This window comes from Stigmatopora argus, chromosome 19 (genome assembly GCF_051989625.1).
Source record: "Stigmatopora argus isolate UIUO_Sarg chromosome 19, RoL_Sarg_1.0, whole genome shotgun sequence".
NCBI classification, from domain to species: domain Eukaryota; kingdom Metazoa; phylum Chordata; class Actinopteri; order Syngnathiformes; family Syngnathidae; genus Stigmatopora; species Stigmatopora argus.
The window spans coordinates 10,533,170-10,554,149 of record NC_135405.1 but is presented as its reverse complement, the minus strand read 5'-3'; the positions used below and the strand labels follow the sequence as shown (position 1 = coordinate 10,554,149).

At 41.9% G+C, this 20,980-nt stretch overlaps 3 protein-coding genes and 2 long non-coding RNA genes across 5 annotated transcripts; 2 read left to right on the top strand and 3 right to left on the bottom strand.

The window, feature by feature from the left end:
• Positions 1–36: 36 nt before the first annotated feature.
• Positions 37–2,651, bottom strand: eif2s1b (eukaryotic translation initiation factor 2, subunit 1 alpha b). Its single transcript, XM_077586887.1, has 8 exons — positions 2,421–2,651; positions 1,669–1,911; positions 1,517–1,596; positions 1,299–1,450; positions 803–909; positions 641–738; positions 432–575; positions 37–271 (listed from the first exon to the last, which is right to left on the bottom strand). The coding sequence occupies exons 2-8, from the start codon at positions 1,907–1,909 to the stop codon at positions 146–148; spliced, it is 948 nt and encodes a 315-aa protein (XP_077443013.1). The 5' UTR covers positions 1,910–1,911; positions 2,421–2,651; the 3' UTR covers positions 37–145.
• On the top strand, positions 2,598–5,671 carry atp6v1d (ATPase H+ transporting V1 subunit D). The gene is made up of 8 exons (XM_077586888.1): positions 2,598–2,790; positions 3,289–3,406; positions 3,479–3,558; positions 3,627–3,739; positions 3,831–3,934; positions 4,429–4,495; positions 4,569–4,647; positions 4,712–5,671. The coding sequence occupies exons 1-8, from the start codon at positions 2,750–2,752 to the stop codon at positions 4,854–4,856; spliced, it is 747 nt and encodes a 248-aa protein (XP_077443014.1). The 5' UTR covers positions 2,598–2,749; the 3' UTR covers positions 4,857–5,671.
• pals1b (protein associated with LIN7 1, MAGUK p55 family member b) lies at positions 5,296–14,602 on the bottom strand. Its single transcript, XM_077586884.1, has 14 exons — positions 14,351–14,602; positions 12,143–12,605; positions 11,274–11,482; positions 9,532–9,609; positions 9,244–9,363; positions 8,874–9,035; positions 8,714–8,791; positions 8,430–8,613; positions 7,685–7,762; positions 7,520–7,591; positions 6,466–6,627; positions 6,198–6,400; positions 5,999–6,109; positions 5,296–5,900 (listed from the first exon to the last, which is right to left on the bottom strand). The coding sequence occupies exons 2-14, from the start codon at positions 12,468–12,470 to the stop codon at positions 5,724–5,726; spliced, it is 1,962 nt and encodes a 653-aa protein (XP_077443010.1). The 5' UTR covers positions 12,471–12,605; positions 14,351–14,602; the 3' UTR covers positions 5,296–5,723.
• Positions 14,603–15,756: 1,154 nt separating this feature from the next.
• Positions 15,757–17,366, top strand: LOC144064388 (uncharacterized). The gene is made up of 3 exons (XR_013296785.1): positions 15,757–15,806; positions 17,137–17,210; positions 17,285–17,366. It is a non-coding gene; the product is annotated as an uncharacterized LOC144064388 (long non-coding RNA).
• Positions 17,367–18,526: 1,160 nt separating this feature from the next.
• LOC144064186 (uncharacterized) lies at positions 18,527–20,835 on the bottom strand. Its single transcript, XR_013296733.1, has 5 exons — positions 20,569–20,835; positions 20,296–20,381; positions 19,012–19,067; positions 18,831–18,946; positions 18,527–18,765 (listed from the first exon to the last, which is right to left on the bottom strand). It is a non-coding gene; the product is annotated as an uncharacterized LOC144064186 (long non-coding RNA).
• Positions 20,836–20,980: the final 145 nt, after the last annotated feature.

Genomic DNA, 20,980 nt, shown 5'->3' with positions numbered 1-20,980 from the left:
TGTCATGACTGTCAATAAAGTAGCTGGGGATCCAAGTTAAGAGCAACAACTTTATTGTGCCAAAGTTGGTTAAACATTGCTAAAAAAAAGACAGAAGTTGTTTGTGGCCAAGTGTTTCACCTTCAGAGGAATACTGTTTGCTCTCCTAATCTTCAGCTTTGGCCTCCATCTCCTCGGCGTCGTCGTCACCATCCACCTCGGCATTTTCCCTTTCCAGTCGCTCGAGTTGCCGAGCCAGTTCTGTTTCGTCCGTGTCCGTCACCACCTTGGGCTGAAGAGTAAAGACAATTTAAAATAAGGTACATTTGACCCAAAAAGTTGTGATTTTAAGCAATTTTTGTTCTAAATGTTTTTTTAAGTACATTTACCACAAAAAAATTGTAGTTATAGAGGCATGTTGGTATGGACACATTGTATATGAAACAACTCACTTCCATCTGGATGTTAAAGACACCTCTCTTCTCTTCGATTTTTTCCTTGATGGCTGCCATGGCCTGATTGAGGACAGAGAGGCCCTCCGTGCGCTCCAGAGTGGTGGTGGTCATCACGTAGCGAGGTGGGGCGATCAAGTTGATCTAGGGGGGGGATGAAAGGGAATAGCTATAAATTTAAGTGTAAAACAACCAGACAAGACGTGTACCTTAATGGGCATGGCCTCCGTAGAGCAGCTCAACCCAGCCCTCAGCGCTTCTTTCACGGCATCGATGCCCTCGTAGCCGTAACACGCCACTTCGATGTCTGCCGTGGAGAGGAAAGGAGAGATGGGTTTGTGTTTTCCCCCCCGCCTCATCATCAGTCGTACCTGCACGGATCTTGACGGCTTGCGGAGTGAGTCGCCTGTTGATGTTGTCGATGAGAATCGCTCGCTCTTCTTCCGTCAGGTCCAGGTCACCCAGGATGGAAGGATCACTGACAATACAAACCACATCAGATTAACATTCATGCCTGGAAGGTTAAACCTTCAACTTGACAGGCAGCTAGTTTTGGGAATTCCATTTTTTTTTTAAATTAAACACCATTGGAATCTGGTGTCTGTCAATTATATTTAGACTATAATTCTACTAATTGATTAGTAAATTTTGCAGATTTTTTTTGAAACATTAAACGAATAGAACTACATTGAAGAAAAAAAGAACTGCTAAAAAGGCTATTAAATTGATTTAAAAAAATAAATAAGGGTATTTAACATGATGCCCGTTCAAGTCTCTCGATGGTAGGTCAAATCATTGCTGCCAATGCCATGTAAAGAAAGGGTCAGTCATTTTAAAGATTACAACAAAGCAAGGTGATGCACTCACGACACGGCTTGCTTGAAGACGTCGTAGGCGCCGTAACCCGGCCGCTTGTACCTCTCGTCGAAAACCCAAGCCGTGCGCTGGTACAGACTCTCCAGCTGCTCGTCTTTGCTGTATTCCAGCACTTCGGCCACGTGGCGCAGGATGCTGTACACCTGTCGAAACGCGGATCAGAGTTGCCCTTTCCTAACAAAAACCAGTTCTCGGTGACAGGCACTCACCGTTTTAGATTTGGTGAATTTATCTTCGCACTTGATGGCCTCCTCGGGCGAAACTCTCCTTTTCGACAGGTCGATGTATCCTGAGGGGAAACAAAGGGTGAAGCCAACACGCTTCGCCTATGAGATCGGGAAAGTTCCAGAAGGGGAGTCACCTTTCTCTTTGTCCACCCGGATGACGACCACGCACTCGTTGCGCCCGATGCGGATGAGCTTGTTGATGGAGCGGATACGCCGACGTGACAGCTCGCTCAGGAGGATCATGCCCTCGATGTTGTTGTACTCCAGCAGGCTGACGTAGGCGCCCATCTCGGCGATGGACCTCACGTTCACCATCACCACGTCCTCCACCTCTGGGAAGCGGTGCTGGTAGAATCGACAGCTGAGCCCCGGCATGGCTGTTAAAGAAAAAAAAAACAATTAAATCACAAGTGAAGTTACCATTAGAGAAGAAAAGGGAAATCAGCGATATCCTGGACACACGATTTTTATAATTATTTTTGAAGTGCTGCTTTCTCACCAAACTAGAACTGAATTCGTTAATAGATCGCATGGTGGCAGCTGCTCGAATTTGAAAGTGCGATCCAATACGAATGGAACTCCGAACGTCGTTGCACTTTTCGTAGTCCGATATGATGCAACAGGATCGGTTTGTACGTGTCGATCTCTCCCACAGATCGACGAGACAAACTCCCATACGACGATTTGAAATGAGTCCCAATCCACGGAACATATAGACGACGCCGTATCCACATGGAACAAAAAGAGTTCAGTGTACGCCTAGCTCACGCTAATAGCATTATTAGCTCGTAGCCGGCTGCCCATGTCCCATGCGGCGTCTGCTAGTTAGCGGGGTTAGCACGATCCACCGATCAGCACAACGTCCATTTTGACCGTTTAAGCATACCTTTGTCATGAGCTTGGATGAGGGCGACCTTAGATGTGCTTCACCGGGAGTTGGAGTTCCCGATCGCGTCCTCCTCGTGTGCGCCCTGGGGTTTGAATACAAGTAGCGTTTATTGAGTCGATTCGCAGCTGTGCTAATTTTTGACCCGGAAAAGATCGTGGCGGGTTATTCCCATCGCGCATGCGCCGTGGCTCACGTGACCAGAAGTCAGCTGATCCGCTCGATCTGACCGTCTGACGAGATCTCACGTCAACCTCTGCGCGTTAACCTGCGTTTTATTGGAAATCTGAGGGCTGCGTAGTCAAAATAACCATCCGAACGCCGACAAGATGTCCGGAAAGGAAAGAATCGACGTATTCCCATCCAGAATGTGAGCGTTTTGATAGCTGCCCTCGCTAACGCTATTTAGCATCTCGTCAAAAATATACATTTTGAGCATTTCTGCTTCTGTGTTTGCGTGGACGTGCCTTGCACGAACTCCACCGCTGTGATTTAATGCCGTGAGATTTTGACATATTCTTCGTTTAGAATGAAAAAGAGGAAGACTCCTTGCTGTCATGTGACGTTTTGTAAAATGACCGTGTGTTATTCTGGGCAAAAACTCGATCAAATTGGCCATTTTGCACGTCTATACCTATATGTATGGAACAAACTGCTGATTATTTCTTATTATTATTGTGAAGGCGGCTTGAAATCGAGCTCTGTGGTCAAAGATGGGGAAAAGTACATTCCTAATTTAATTGTAAGATAAACCAACATGATTTTGAAATGAATATTGTCATTATTTTTGGAAGCTTTGTTTTTACAATTGGCATATCCATTGATTTACTCCAAGCCTCTCACCGTGATTGCCTTTTTGTTTCTGCAGGGCTCAGACCATCATGAAGGCTCGTATGAAAGGAGCGCAGACGGGCCGCAACCTTCTCAAGAAGAAGTCGGACGCTCTCTCCATGCGATTCCGTCAGATCCTTCGCAAGATTATCGAGGTCGGTCTTGCGCGCCCAATCGGAACGGTCCAAGAGCAATAGTAGTGACGGTATTGCTCCTTTCCTCCCTAGACGAAGACCAAAATGGGAGAGGTTATGAGAGAGGCGGCCTTCTCCTTGGCAGAGGCCAAATTTGCAGCTGGTGACTTCAGGTAAGAGTGCTGACCTTAAATGACTCGATCTTGGGTGCCATTCACACGCACGCATATCGCTCCCACAGCACCACTGTCATTCAGAACGTCAACAAAGCTCAGGTGAAGGTGCGTGCCAAAAAGGACAACGTGGCAGGCGTGACTCTCCCTGTTTTTGAGCATTACCAAGAAGGCGGGGACAGTGAGTAAAGATTTTCCAATCCGTCCGTTTCAAACGGGGAGAAATCGTCCCCGTCGGCCGGACATTTTACTTACGTATTTGTCATCGTCAGGCTACGAGCTGACTGGTCTGGCTAGGGGAGGAGAGCAACTCTCCAGATTGAAGAGGAACTACGCCAGAGCCGTTGAGCTGCTAGTGGAGTTGGCTTCCCTGCAGGTAGGTGGTGCTCTTTATAAACAAAATAATTCAAGACACATTTGCACCCGTGTATCATCTGCCATTTTCATGTGCCACAGGAGGGTCAGGGTCATACTCCCTCGAGGTTGTTTATTCTAAACATATAGGACAGGTGAGGGTTTAAAAATAAAATAAAGAAAAAGAACAGGATTGAATTTTTATGCTACTTGGCAGCACTGCTAAACCAAATATTCTTAATGAGGGTACAACATGCCCGAATAGTATACACATACATAGTGACCAATAAGGTGGCAAATGGGAAGATAAATCAGATAGGGGTGTGACAGGGCAGGATGAGAATTGTTAGCAAAGAGTAGTGTTAAACTCAGACAAATCACCCATGAGCATTAGTGAGTTGTTATCTTATTTTTTTACTCTTTAATTGATAATCCCGACATACCGATGGGCGTGTACCCGATTACGTGTATTCTTTATGCGGCAACTGAGAAATCTCCATTGTGTTTCGTCTCCAGACGTCTTTTGTCACTCTGGACGAGGCCATCAAGATCACCAACCGCCGCGTCAACGCAATCGAGCACGGTGAGCTTGAGCGATTTTAACATTTGATCTCCAAAATTGTATGACCCACCCCTCTAATCTTCACCTTTTCAAGTTATCATCCCTCGGATCGACCGCACTTTGACTTACATCATTACGGAGTTGGATGAGAGGGAACGAGAAGAGTTCTACAGGCATGTGTCTTCGTTAGTTCTCCACGTCTTGCGGCGGTTGCCTCTCATTTTTTGCTCGTCTCAGGCTCAAGAAGATCCAGGAGAAGAAAAAGCAGCTCAGAGAGCGGACCGAGAAGGAGATCGCCGCCCGTCTGGCCAAGTTGGGCCCCATCGCGGAACCCTCCAACATGTTGACCGAAGAAACGGACGAAGATATGCTCTTTGAGTAACACTAAGGCAATCCCTAAACTTATTTATTGTCAAAGTCTTCTCCCGAAGCTAACTGTCTTGTGATTTGTTCTTTTGCGGCAGTACTCGAAACCATCATACATTTGCGTCTTTGTACAGAACTACCAGTTAAGTCAAAATAGGTGTACATTAAGAATATATATACTTAAAAAGTAATTGATCGGTAAATGCCATATCTTCAGATGGTTGTGCTAGTCAAGTGTGTGAGTGTCGTTACCTCGTTTAATAGTGATCCCCACTCGTGCACATTTCGTGATGTCATCCAATAAAACATGGAATCTATTGAAAAGTTGGCATCAACATGTTGACACCATCAATCTCAAATAAGAAGGTTGGATTCTTACGGCCATTTTTCACCACACGTTTACATTTGGCACTTTTTTGCCAGGTTTGAATTTAGACAACGGAGGGAAACGAGAGTATTTTTGCTGTATGACATTTTTAATCATAACCAATCATTGCAAACAATAGAATTTGGTGGAAGCCTGTGGACAGAACACAAAAGAAAAAAAATAACACTGATTGCGGTAGGATGAAGCAACTGCCAGTCTATTCAATGGAACTGCAGCCACTTAAAGCAACGCCCCGTGATATCGATTTGGTCCTCACGTTGTATACAATTAAGGAGTAAAATGTTTACAGGATTTTCCTAAAAAAAAAAAATCTGTATTTACAGTTATAAATATTTCCAATGTGTCTATGGTTCATAAATGGCTAACGTGGGGGAGAATGATATACAAGTGAAATGCACAGATGAGAACTGTAAGAAACCTGAGTTCATCTGGGAGGACAAAAACCAATGAAGAAATGTGCAAAAATACCATCTGCCCTGCTGTCATCTGAGGAGTTCAACAGAGCCAGGAGGTGGGCACCCACTGGGGTTCCGTGTCAAGCTTCTCGATGAGCTTACGCAGTTCGTAGAAAGCCTCGCTCGGCTCGGAGTTCACGACGGTGGCGTCGAAAACGTGGCCAAAGTCCTGCTCCATCTCGCGGGCCTTCTCGATCACCTCCTTCAGGTCCTCCGGCTGTTAAGGTAATGACACATTTTAAACAGTGACCACTGTCCTTATGTGAGGTCAATCTGTCGTCATTTGAACCACTCAAAAAAAAAAAAAAAACAGACCTTGGGTGCTTTTCCCTCAGTAGCCAGCAAGGTGCGCAGTCGTTCTTGAGAAGGAGGAGCTATGAAGATGACGAAAGGCTTAAGGTTGGACGACCTTAGGACCTTCAACGACTGGAAAATGAGTAAAAGAAAAAGACAAATTCGGGTGAGGATTTTTTTGTTCTTCATTTTGAAATCTTTTTGCTTTTGTTTATCATACCCTGGTGTGCAGAGAAAGCAAACAGATGCGTCCGGAGTTGACCACGTGTCGCACCGAGTCCGTGCTGGTCCCGTACAGGTTCTTCTCGTATTCTCCGGACTCGATGAACTTCCCCGCCGACAGGTCGGCCTCGAAGCCTTGCCGGCTCACAAAGAGGTACTCGCGACCGTTTCGCTCGTGTAACCTGGGGCTTCTGGTCGTGTCTACGCGAGCCGAGAGTTGACGTCAACTGCCGAAATTTCGGAGCTGTGTTTTTTGGGGAACTCACGTGGGACGGCGACGGCGAACTTGTCCGGTTCCAGGGAGAGCAGCCTGCGACGGAGCTCGTCGTGGCCGCTGTTTGAGGGGGCGATCAGAGCGATGGGGCGTTTGCGGTTGGCGGGCTGGTGATAGAGCGACATCTCCTCGTAGGTCAGGACGTCTTCGCATTCTGGGGAGACAAAGTCAAGGTCAAATAGGACCATCAACAATCAGCATGTCTTTTAGGACTACTACTTGAGTTATGTTTCTATTGACTTTTAAATGTTCCCATTTTTTGAAGTGAATTAAAAAAAGACATTATTTGAGAAAAATTCCTATTCCTTTTTAGATGATATATTTGAAGACATGCATAGAAAGACACAAAAAGAATAATGCTGGGGAAAAAAAACACCAAATCTCGATTTACAGTCCCCCTCCATTTTATATGAATATATTTACATTTTTGTGAACAATGGCAGCGATGTTATTGACAAATTACGATCAGACGAACCGAACCTTCTAATTTACTAGCACCATTTATCTGCACAATTTTTCTATTTCTAAATATTATGCAAAACTATGGCTAAAAGTGTAACCTTAAATAACAAAGGGGTGCATAGCGAAATGTCCAACAATAAAAATCTAAGTGGGCAGACTGCACAACTTTAGAACTTTAAAAAACATCTGGTTCAACCTTTTTCATTTCCACTCAACCATGTGAAAGTATTCCTTAGTGCGCCGCAAGGCCCATTGTTGTGGCCTTTTTCTGTGCAGGTTTGGTCTCGGATCTGTTTTATAGACCACGGGAGGGCAAACATAGCACGCAAGTTGACATGGTAAGCATGTTTTGTCTGTTTGTTTGTAGCAAAGTGTCCATCCAAGCCATTTAGGCTCCTGCTGGGCACCTGCCGATGCCTGCTCTGATCCCGTCTGGGAAGGGGGAACTAATCCGAGCCTAGTAAAGGCCAGGTCACGTCGGTCGTAGCCGTAGTTTGTGCCGCCCCCGAGCGGACCGCGTTTGCACATTGATAAAAGCTCGTAAGCAAGGTGATTGAAGAAACTTTCCTTTTTTTTCTTCTTACCTGTGCTTTTGCTCACAGGCGATGTGCTTTTCTTCTTCAGTTTCTTGTTCTTCTTCACATACCAACGTCTGCCTGAAAAGCAAAACAAGGTTATTTGTGATTGCAAAATCCCATCTTGCCCATGTGTAACCTTCGCGGCGACGCATGTCGACGTGATCTTCTTACCTTGTTGTTGTTGTTGTTCTGTACTCCTGTCTGGCGTCGTTCGCTTCAAGGTCTCTCGCTGTTGCTGGAAGCACCTCCCTGACAAAAGACAAAATAAAATAGCATCGTTGCTATGATGAAGAAGCTTTGCTCGCTTTCAAAAACTTGGGAAAGTATCGCTGACAGAATGAAATGCATTGATTTGGAATGACTTCATTTTTTTCCAGGAAATGTTTTCATTAGTGTTTTTAAATTATTCTTAAACTGCGAGCATGAGAATTATATTCCGATCTCCAGCAAGAACTGCTATTGTGTTTCCCATGTTTTCATCTGTTAGATTAACAAATTGGCGTACTTTCCATTTCCACTGCTTAACCTCCTTTCCGAACGGGCGCAATCTCGGGTCAAAGAGTAATCTCAAATAATTCTTAGGCGTTGTGTCTAATCTGCTAGTTTCACCAGATGGGACGGCCTTTCCTCTAGTCTAAGGATGGCTCGGATAGTTTATACTTGGTGGTCTGCCAAACTGTATTATTTGGATTTTCATACCACTGGTTTGATGTGGCATGTACTCATTTTTACATTGTTACAGTAGGGCGGAATCGTAATAACATTACTGGAAAAAAATACACATCTGTTTGAATCGCATTCTATTCACAATTGTTTAAAAAAGAAGCTAATTCCAATCTTTTTTTTCTCCCCTTTCAAGCAAAATCTGTTTTCCTGTACGCTACGTTATTCTGAATTTCACTGTCGTAATCCTCACCTGGAATGAGTCCAGCCAGTAACTGGTTTTCCTCGTCTCCGTCCCTGTAGGCCTGCCACCAGTTGGGGTCGTCCTGGCTGATGACGTGGAGAATGTCCCCCTTCTGGAAAGAAAGGCCGAGCTCCCTGCATGGAACGAAAGGGTCGTCCGAGGGGTCGTAGTCGAAGTAAGCTCGCACGTGCATCTGCGGAACGAGGTGGGAAGCTTTGTTTACGTGGTCTTTGCCGCCCTGGCTCGCATTTGTGCGTGCAGACGGGCCAAACCGGTCCATATTAGAGACTTACCACAGTCTGTCTGTGTTGGGCAGGTTTAATCTGAGAGCTCGGGATGAGGAGGAAGGTCAAAGTGCCGTGCATTTGTTGCTGACGCACGAGAAGAAAGCAAATTGATTCAGACCGAATATGAGGTTCGTGCTTGTCAATGCCCGACGGACAAAGTTCTCACCAGCAAGTCGTGGACTTCGTTGACGTGCTTTCCGCGAACGGAAAAGCCGTTGATCTCCAAGATCTCGTCGCCTTCGTTGAGAAGGCCGCTTCGCTCGGCGCTCCCGCCTTTCACCACTCGACTCACCACCACGCTGTCCATGTCGTTACGCACGGTGGCACCCTGGTGAAAAAGCCAGGCAAGTTGTTGTCGGTTAATCTCTATTTTACTATGACTTTAGCGTATAATGCTCGCTCTTATTTTCGGATGACTAAAAACCTTTTTTTTTTTGGCCCGTGCGACTTACAGTCCCAATAATACGATACAACGCGTACTTGCAACCTCGACCTTTTAAACGGCTTGAGATGCTGGACTTGATTTAAGTTCTCACCAGTGGCGTGTCACGGGTTTTATGCAGCCGCACCATTTTCACAGTTTCTCCAAAATACTGGATCACATTGTCCTCTGATATTTCTTGAACCGCTAAGCTGTCATGGGCCTGCATCAGCGCCTGTAAATAAAAAAACTAAGAGTCAGGAAGCATACTTGCAATGACGTCATGCGTTTAGGAGTTCAATCGAAAAATTCTTTATATAGCACGTGTAAAACACAGTTCAGAAAGGCTCAAACGTTTAACTTTGATAATGAATGTCAATCATACAAGCAAAAGTCAGCTGACCTGGAGATGAGGATTGGTAAGCAGGGCCCTGAGTTCCAAGCCTTCCCTCTGTTGGCTGGACTGAAGGATCTTTTGGACCTGGAAAAGATTCATAACACGAGCTTTACATTAATGCCATCGCGCGACTAGCTTTCTTTATAAACGAGCATACATATAAACTTCTCACACACCGTGTTTAAATCTCAATGCAATTTCACACATCGGCGAATTTTTCCTGCCGTAAAATAATGTTAAGTTTATAGTGCGAGCGCTCCCCGCAACACATTCCAATCCATGTTGTTTTTTTTCCTATGCTAAAGAGACGTTTAAGCATTTCCACTGTTTCTATTCTCATTATTCAACCTCTCAGTCACGAGATTCTCTGTTTGAATCCTTTAGTTACGGGGCGTCACTCATTGAGAAGATGCGTTTCTTCCAACGAAAAAATGCCTCCACGCATCGATGGAATTATTCCAAATGAAAAGACATCAGTCAATGGAATTTACCGCATGATTTGATGACGTCGACTGTACGCCCAAAGGGTGTCAAATATGGGATTCGGAACATATTTTGACATCTTGTAAGCAGTTTACTGTGTCCGTTACACTAGTGACGCACGTCTTCCCTCGCCCGTGTTGCCGCTCCTTCAACCGCACTACGGTAAGCTGCTGGAGTTTCTTTTTCTGTCCCTCTCCCCGCTGCACCGTGTAAGATTAGTTGATCCGATAGGAGCGTCTAACACGGCCCGGCCACGGCTATTAGGCATTGTTAAAGCGCTTCGGGATTCGTGGCCGGCGTGTGAGATCACACCGGTTTACTGTACGCAGGGAGGCCGAGGCGTTGCCACGTCTGAGAGCTAAATAGATCCGCTCAATGGGGTTGTCTCAAGGCAAGACTGGAATAGCGGCGCTGCCGCTCGCTGCCCTTTAAATGAACTTTGCATGCCTCGCGGCAGCTTGTTTCTGCCACGTTGCTTGGTCTCGCCAGGGAGTCGACGCCACTCCCGGCGGAAGGCCTGTTTAACCAAATAACGGCAAAACTTGGTACAATTCACGACCCTGGTTCTGTGTGACAGGAAACAAGACGAGCTCAACAGTGTCGGGACATAAGTCAATTACCGCCACTTTGCTTTAGGCTGACTGACTTGTTTGCCCTGACGACGCTACCTGCGCCACTTCCAAACGGTGGGCACGCTTAAAGGTTGCCCTAATAGCTGCGCATAACAAAAAAATCATAACAAACTACAGTTTGACAGGTACACCCTGTCCATTGGGAGTTTTCTTAAAATGTTCCATTTCTTTGTGACCAATACAAATGCCGTTGATTATTATTATTACTATTGTTAGTATTAGTATTATCACTCATTATTATTATTACACTATATACAACTATTTGAAGAATCTATAAACATACAGCACAAAAGAATCATATTACCACCGTATTATACCTTCAATCTTTCTCATATAGGACGCAATGGATTTTTAAATATAATATTGTAGTGATGGTAGTAGTCGAAGTATGGGTTTGGTTATACATCCACGAGACAGAGCTGGTGTAGAAATTAGGGTTGTGCCATTAGATGGAGCTGTAGTAGTAGTGGTTAAGAGCTATTTTATCAATCAACCTGATACGGCTAAAGGGAATTTTAAACAATGATGACCAATATCGATCCGTAAATTAGGTACATCAGATTATAAGTCGCGCTGCCGGCTTTTAAGAAGATTGCTCTTTTAGTTGGAAATACAGTACACCACGAGGGTTACCTCCAGACAGAGATCTTGTGCTTGCACGGTGAGGGGCGAGGTGGGGTTGACTCGGTTCATCTTTTGGGACACAACAGTGTAGATGCTGTACGCGCACTTGAAGTCGTCATTTGCCAGTAGTTGGAGTAGCAGCTCTGCATCCTGCTGGCTCTGAGCGTCAGTCAAGCTTTGCTGCACCCACTTTACAGCCTGCAGCAGGTCCTCCAGCTCTGTTATGGACAAACGGAAACCTTGTTGGATGCGTGCGTTTACCCACACTCTAGTATTTGGGGACTACATTTTATACGTCCTCGGAGCAAGGGATTAAGACCCAAATGTGATTTAGGCTAATCATATTTCATAATTTCAGATTGGAAATGTACCTCCATTAAAACTGCTACTACTAGCACTGACTATTTATTATCCAATGACTTTTTACACCAAGTATATTATATGTATGTTATATTTGAAAATAGAAATATGTCAAATGTGCACCATTATAAAAAATACACAGAATATTTCCAACAGGTAAAAAACAAATCGCGACTTAAAAGTTACTAGAAGCAAACGAGTACATTTTGCCAAACAAGCTAAATTTGTTATGTTTTCGCACATTTGCTGATTTGCCTTTAACGGGTTAAACTAGCAATGTAGTCTTTTTAAGATTTAAATGCAAATCCAAGCCCATTCTACCAACAAAGGATCCAACATAAATTTACGGTTCCTATAAAAAATACCACCCACTTCCACGCCTGCCCTCTGCACAACCTTCTCAAAAGTCATTGTTTAGAGTTCTTTTGTCTGTGGTTATCTCTCCCAATAGCTCACAACTTTGCTTTATTTCTGCATCACTCCCCTTTAAGGACCCCTATCTAACCACGTCAACTCACCGGCAAGCGGAGCCTGGGAAATCTCATCTTTGGTGGTGTTCTCCCTCCCCTCAAAGGTGGGATTGTCAAGGCCCACTTTGGGGTTCTGCGCCAGCTTCTTGAGCCTCAGCGAAGCGTTGGGGTCGATGTCGTGCTTCCCCCGGCCGTCTTCTTCTCTCTTCTTCCTCAGCTCCTCCTGGTAGTGCTGAATTCTCTCCATCTGGGCGCTGCAGTGCACGGGCTTGACCAGGCAGCTCTCATCGCCGGGACAGTCCACCGCCCGCTCCCTGTGGTTGGCGGCCTGGCCGGAGCCCTCTTGCACGTAACCGTTCATGTGGGACGCAATCATCACTTCCCCTGAGCATGCGGTCCAGGCCACCTCAGTCCTGGCTGAGCTCCGCTTGGATGTTAGGAGGAACTGGCGAACCACCTCTCACCGGGAGCCATTTTCCTCCAATAGGGGACGTAAGTTTGAAGAGTCATCCTGATATGCATACAAACAGAAGCAGCATAAATACCTAGATAAAAGCAAACTGGAACTGAAACTTTTTGGGGGGGGCCGACAAGAATAACGGTAATTTTGAATAGCATACGACCTGATTACAGACTGAAAAATGGCCAGAAATTAAGGAAAAAAACAAAAAAACTAAAGTAAATGTTATGTGCTGCACTGATTTCCCATGGCTGACATTTCCTCTGACCTTCTTGCACTAATCTCAACGTGGAAAGCTACGGCCTCGGTCACCTGAAAATCCCTCGTCCAGGCCTACGCATGACGTCCCTCGGCATCCCATTAAAATTCACACCCCAAAATCATTTCATGCATCATTATTACTCGTCGATCTAAAAATATCTGGTGTCCCTTTTCCCAACGGCGATGCTTAGATACGTTGGACCCAATTTAGTTCATCGCGGGAATACATTTGCTCTATTTATGGGTGTGTCTAGATATTCCTGCACGAAACAAGTCTCGGTTTTAATGCTCGTGTTCAATAACCATTAATATCACAGACCCCTGGTGGCCCTCCCCCTTTCTTGGTGATCTGCCTGAGCTAATCACAATTGGCAGGCCTGGCTAGCACCCCCCCTGCCACAGCTCTTGCTGCAAGCTCTGGAAGCATTTATCTCCGTTTAGACTGGCGGCTGACAAACAGCGCAGACTTGGAGAGGGCCATCTGTCACCGCAGCCTTAATTAATCCTCGAATATCTCAGCAGGCTGAGGTACCTGAATAGGACAGTGATATATGCACAAACTGTATTGGATAAAATGAGGTGAAGTTATCAAATTTGTCCTGATCACTCGACCGAAGCGAATCTAAAAATAATTGGGGAGGAAAAAAAACATGGGCTGAGCATCAAAGCATCTCATGAGCAAAGAATTCAGTCCAAGGATATTATGTGCTCAAAATGTGTATTTTGCAATAGCAAAAAAAAAATCTCATGTGGTTTGGGATCTTTGTTTACCATTTCTTGGGCTGCTAAATTGGAGAATTTCAGAACATTTGATTGCCCAGATTCAGGATTAAATAAATACATTAAAAATATATACGTATATTTGAGGTGGGCTTTATTATCAGGGTTAAATTGTCATTGATCATTAACTAGGGGGCACATTTTTCTTCATGAGGTCATGTTACAGATGCAATGAAATGCTATGGTTTTCCCACGTTTTTTTCTCCAAATGTTCATCAAAACATGATTGTGAAGCCTTTTGAACGGCCCATCCGATTCTTTTGAATTTGCTATGGTTTCTGATTTTGTCTGATTCATTGTAGCATTCTGCTATGATCTCCATATATCATTATAATAGTGTAATAGAGACACTGTAACCTTCGAGAAGTGATGAAAAGTGACTCGGATGATGCTTGTTTGTTACCCTAACGTCTAAATTTACCTTTTAATTCATTGTCTATCAATGCGATCGTTTATTCCGGCTCTTTTTGAGTGAGAATATGATATAAATGAGCCACTGTAGCGCCTATGTCGATGCTGCTTTGCGAAGAGATTAGTTTAAAGAGCCTTCACGTGTAACTATTTAGCGATTACCAAGAAGTAAAACGACCCGATCTGACGAAATAGTCATTGGAATGATGTAAAATCAAGCCAATTCTTCTTAGAAAGATCCGATTTGTGATGTTTAAATGGCAGTGATTAGCTTAGTGTGGCGTTACCGCTAACTCTCAAGTCAACAACGTAGCCTTGTCCAGTCTGCGGCGGAGTTGACTCACCACTCCGATGTCTGTGAATACGGCTTAAGAAAAGCCTGTTGCTCCTCTCGCTCTTTTTTTCCCTCTTTTTACCAGAGAAAAAAGGCAACGATCACGGTGCGATGTCAGAATGAAAGCATCGTGTTGTCTCTCTCGGGGAGCCGGTAGTCCACGTCCGGCTCGTAGTGAGAGTTGCGTCGTCCCAAGACTCACGAAGCCATTGAAGACGTGCACGAGGTGTTTTCATGCGGTCTCCCTTGGCAACACCGAGGCGACACAGCGGCACCTGTCGGTGAGACATGCTAGTACACTGTAACGGATGCCCTTTGGGACAAAAGGATGGATTGGGATGGGGCTAAAAGTTTGCCATGGTCTGGGAGAGTTGGCAGCCAAACTATTCAAGTCAAAATAGATTGGATCAGAGTATATTAATTAATTTTCATTGTAGTTTTTAATGAATATTTGATCAATTCAATTGATTTAATTGGATGTTTGGTTAATAAATACAATTATAATTATATTTATAAATATAGTATATAAATATATCTACATAATATTTAAATGAGCCATCCCAGCTAAAATAATCTTGTTTAATAAAGTAAAACTAATGTCTAATAAGCATAACAGTGAGCAAGTTGTTACTGAAAATACAAAACAAACCACTTACCGCCAGTGTACAGGTCCAATTTAAAAAAATATAAAATGAATCACTAACAAAAATGTTTTTGGAATGCCTTACTATACATGGTCTATAAAAAAAGCCTTACTATACATGGACATTTTTGCAAGAAAAAAGCCTTACTATACATGGTCATTTTTTAAGAAAAAAGCCTTACTATACTATGTCATTTTTTTAAAAGAAAAAAGCCTTACTATACTATGTCGTTTTTTAAAGAAAAAAGCCTTACTATACATGGTCGTGTTTTTTTAAAGAAAAAAGCCTTACTATACTATGTCGTTTTTTAAAGAAAAAAGCCTTACTATACATGGTCGTGTTTTTTAAGGAAAAAAGCCTTACTATACATGGTTGTTTTTTTTAGGAAAAAAGCCTTACTATACATGGTCGTTTTTTAGGGAAAAAAGACTTTCTATACTATGTCGTTTTTTAGGGAAAAAAAGCCTTACTATACTATGTCGTTTTTTAAACAAAATAGCCTTACTATACTATGTCGTTTTTTTAAAGAAAATAGCCTTACTATGCTATGTCGTTTTTAAACAAAATAGCCTTACTATACTATGTCGTTTTTTAAAGAAAAAAAGCCTTACTATACTTAGTATAGTAAGGCTTTTTTTCTTTTTCGTATTAGTAATACGTACTGTTTTATAGTATCAAGACCACAAAACTCACGACTATTCTACAATATGGGCGTGGTTACGCCTATTGTCGACGTAGCTGAGTTAATTAAGCGCATGCGCAGTAACCGTTCCTTTTGGAAGGCTTACTACCACGCTGCAGGTCCACGAGCACGCCAACAAGGTAGGGATTTGCGTTTTTATCAAGCTATCGGGAGATTTTTCAGCAATCAATTGAGCCCAAAATGCCAACAAATATCTTAGTTTAATGCCAGGTTTGACACACGGTCGACAATTTAAGTTTGGGCTTCTTTGTGCCGTATGTTACTAGTTAGCATTAGCGTTAGCGTCACGATTTGACTTAAAAGGTATGTTGACTGTTTTCTCCATTATTGAGTCGTGTAGCAGGACTTTAAATTTAATCAAACGACGCCGAGACATCAACCGACAGTTTGCTGGTTAAATGCTCACTCTAGAATGACATCCAAAGGCTCGAGTTAGTTCCTGTAGTGTTTGTTGGATGTAATGATAGTTTTCATTGCGAGTGCTTAACACCCGTTGCCGATTTGTAATGGTTCTGTTTTTACAAAAAAACACTTATACAAAACTGTTACGCTAACTTTCTCCTAACTGTTAACGTCAGTCTGTATATTTAATCACCGTATACAAAACTATTAAGCCAACTTTCTCCTAGCTCACTGGTGTCAAAGCGGCGGCCGGGGGGCCAAATCTGGCCCGCCGCGTCATTTTGTGCGGCCCGAGAAAGTAAATCACGAGTGCCGACTTACTGTTAGGATCAAATTCAAATGAAGTTTATACATGCATATTATATTTCCTAATTTTCCCCTTTTTAAATCAATAATTGTAGCATTTTAATCCATTCTTTCCTTTTTGTGTTTTTAGTTTAAAAAGCATTTAATAAAATCTAAAAATAAATATATTTAAAAAATTCTGTTTTCCACTCTAATATTGAACATATTCCCAAAAATATTTTGTTTCCTTTTGAAATGAAAAACAAATAACTATAAGATATTTTCCCTCATGAAGAAAAAAAAGCTCAAACATTTTTTTAGATCTATAATAACTGAATATTTAGGGCTTTTGATAGTTTTTTTTAATCCAATTAAAAAAATATTTCAAAAATGGTCCGGCCCACGTGAAATCGAGTTGACGTTATTGCGACCCGCAAACCAAACCGAGATTGACACGCTTTTCCTAGCTTTCGACGTCAGTCTGTATATTTAATCGCCTTGTCTGGAAAAGGAAAAATAGCACTTGGCACTCGCTAACTAATTTTCATTCTTTATCTTGATCGTTTATTAAATTTCTTGTAAGATTTCTCTATCTCGTAATTGTTTGGCAACCCCCAAATACCTTGGTTAAATCAAGTTTTCCCTGTTTAGCATCAAGATAAAACTACTTCCCCCCAAAAACAACTAAACCTATCTGTTGAATCTCCAGCCTCTATATATGCTAACTTGTGCTTTTTTTTGGTGCAAATTTTCCCTGTTTAGTACCAAGATGCAGCTCTTCTAGCATGCCTAGAGGACTCTTGAGGTTATAGAAGAGGAGCCTGGGCCAGATGAAGGTAAAACTACACCCCCCAAAAAAGTTGAATCTCCATTCTATATATTCTAACTTGCTATTTTTTGCATGCAACAGGCCTGAGAGATCTTCCTTGCAAGTTGCCCACTTGAATCATATGGTGTCTCTGTACTTCTAAATAAAAGCCCAAATCATCATGGTGATGTTTCACTGGCCATTCATTTCCACAGCTCTTTGAGGTAAGAAGGATCTCAGTTAATGTTAGAGCAGGAATTCTAAGTATTCATTCCCAATTTTATTTTCTAAGTGTTTGTTCCCCCAGTTTTTTTCCTAAGTATTTATTCCACCAGCTTTTTAAAAATATGTATATACCCCCACTTTTTTAATTTTCTTTGTGTTCATTCCCAATTTTATTTTCTAAGTATTTATTCCCCCAATTTTTTTCCACCAGCTTTTTAAAAAAAAAAAATGTATATACCCAGTTTTTTAATTTTCTTTCCCCAGCATTTTCAAAAAAATTATATGTATATACCCCCAGTTTTTTCCCAAGTGTTTATTCCGCTAGTTTTCTTTTAGTGTTCATTCTCCCAATTTTATTTTCTAAGTGTATATACCCCCAGTTTTTTTACTAAGTGTTTTCCCCATGTTCATTCCCCCAGCTTTTAAAAAAAAAATATATGTATATACCCCCAGTTTTTTTTGCTAAGTGTTTATTCTGCTAGTTTTCATTCTCCCAATTTTATTTTCTAAGTATATACCCCCAGTTTTTTTACTAAGTGTTTTCCCCATGTTCATTCCCCCAGCTTTTAAAAAAAAATATATGTATATACCCCCAGTTTTTTTTCCTAAGTGTTTATTCTGCTAGTTTTCATTCTCCCAATTTTATTTTCTAAGTGTATATACCCCCAGTTTTCTAATTTTTTTTCTTCATGTTCATTCCCCCAATTTTATTTTCTAAGTGTTTATTCCCCCAGCTTTTTAAAAAATATATATATGTATATACCACCAGTTTTTTCCTAAGTGTTTTTCAATTTTCTTTCTTCATGTTCATACCCGTTTTTTTTTTTTACTGTGTTTTCCCAGTTTTTATTCCACTAGTTTTATTTTATTTTCTAAGTGTTTATTACCCATTTTTTTATTTCCAAGTGTATTTTACAAAAATATTAAGTGTCAAATTGTTTTGTGAAACTTTAACTAAAATGTCTTGTCTACAGGTGGACAAACCCGAGAAAAGACCACCAATCAACACTTCAATGTAATGCCAAGTATGTTAAAGTTCAAATGTTTACCTGTAAATAAAAAAAAATAAACTTGCATTGTTACCTGCATTTTTTTGTTAGATAAAGACAAACACATGTATACATTTCAAAACTTTTATTTTGAAAAACTTCAGAGATTTTCAAATGGACAGAGGCATCAGGTGGAAATCTGGAAAATAAAAGGGGGTCAATACAAAGTAAAACACCATTCACAAGGTCTTACCTTTTATTTTGAAAAACTCCACTGATAGGTTTTCGCGCAACCACCAGCCCCGCGAAAAGGGGGGTGCCTCAGGCTATCTGTACATAGGCAGGAAACCTTGTCCCCCCTGTGGAATTCTAGAAAACAAAAAAAAATGGGTCAATACACAAAGTTAAGTAAAAAACCATTCACAAGGGCTCACCTTTTATTTTGAAAAAGTTTGGAGATAGGTTCTCGCGTAACCACCAGCCCCGCGAAATGGGGGGTGCCTCAGGCTATCTGTACATAGGCAGGAAACCTTGTCCCCCCTGTGGAATTCTAGAAAACAAAAAAAAATGGGTCAATACACAAAGTTAAGTAAAAAACCATTCACAAGGGCTCACCTTTTATTTTGAAAAAACGAGGGGGGTGCCTCAGCCTCTGTACATAGGCAGGAATTCTAGAGAACATAAAGGGTCAATAGATTAAATTACATAAAAAGAAATACAGACTATGGCCTAATCAAGTCAAATTTAACTAAAAAAACGCATACATTTAGCTTTTTTTCTATAAACCATCAAAAGGCAATATTAGACATATTCCTGATGGTCTGGTTTTCTTTTGGTGTGCTGCAGAAAGACTAAAAAATGATCTGAGTCTTTAAACGCCCATATCCAGTCTATTTTTCATGTTTTCCTCCACAAACAAATAATCAGGATTTTGATGTGGTGGGAAATAGAAAACACAATGGACAGGGGCCCACAAGGTACAAATTACACAAAAATAATAAATAAAATAAATCCTACTTCTGCCTTGAGTTTTTCAGTCCATTCTTTCTTAATAAAATAAATATCCAATACGCTTCTATTTTTCTCTTCTTATGCCGAGGAAAAAAATATTTAAATGAGTCAAAAATTACACCTGCATTATTGTTGAATAAATGTCTCACTTAAATTTTGTCAAAATCACATTTAAAACTAAAAATGAAACGGTCCCAGCCCTGAGGTCTTTAAGAAAGTTAACGGGGTAAAAGTATATAATCTATCTGAGTGCACAGTTCTACTACATGGCAGAATTTTTCGTACCAATTTTGTCATACGCAGTTATCTGGGTATGATGACAAAGCCTATGTTCGCTTATTTGTAATTTCAGAAAGATGTGAAACTCACAAGAAGTTACTCCTACACTTGCCACTATAGTATTTTTTTAAAAAAATTAAATTAAATTGGGATGACCCTACTTTACAGTTTTTCCATTAACCGCGATAATCGAGGGATTACTGTTTAATCCTTACGTCCACCAATGGCATTTGTGTGGGTGACTTATCCACAGGTTTTTGCTATTAAAAAAACAAGCTAGTTAGTGTTTTCATTCAAAAGTTGAATGTATCATGATAAAAAACGAGCCAATTGCGCAAAGCCTTGAATACTGAACGCTGACGTTTAAATATTACACGGATCGAGGGATTACTGTTTATTCCTTACACGTCCACTAATGGCATTTGTGTGGGTGACTTATCCACAGGGTTTTGCTATTAAAAAACAAAGCTAGTTAGTGTTTTCATTCAAAAGTTGAATGTATCATGATGAAAAACGAGCCAATTGCGCAAAGCCTTGAATACTGAACGCTGACGTTTAAATATTACACGGATAGAGAAAACCGGAACTACGTATTTAAAAATGACTCACTTTGTTATGGCGTCGACAAGATGCTCCTTTCTGGTCGTTTTGGCCACATTCTTGATGTTTCCCAGCAGTCTGTGCTCGTTGAGGGACTGAAACACACAATGGAATGATTTCTTTTTAAACAAAGAGCGATCGGTAACGCAATGTAGCCAATTTGTTTGCAAACATTTTGCCGTCTGCACACACATGGGGCTAGCTACATCACGTCAACGAATCATGCTCTTATCACTCTTAAGACGAGAACTGGGGCTTCGAAATCCCCAAATGACAACGTACCGAATGTGCTGCATCGTCCTGTGAGAAGTTGGCCAGGCTTTCTTCGGCAAATCGTCACTTTTGAGCTGCTCTGCAGTGCACGACCGTGCAGCCTCCTGGCCCATCAGCCATCTTGGGGTTTGACGTCGGCTATTTGAGCTCTGACCTCGGCCACGCCTATTAAAAAGACACACAAAAAATATAAATTGTTTTCATAATAACGTGCGTAAGTCAGTTTGTGGGTGTGTGTGGGGAGACTGTAAATGCTTTTTGGTTGGACTTTAATACTAAAAAAATACATTGTTTTCATAATAACATGCATTAGTCAGTGGGTGGGGCGGGGCTTTAAATACGTGTTGATTGGGCATTCATACTTAAAAAACACATTGTTTTCATCATAACGTGCATTAGTTAGTGGGGGGAGCTGTAAATA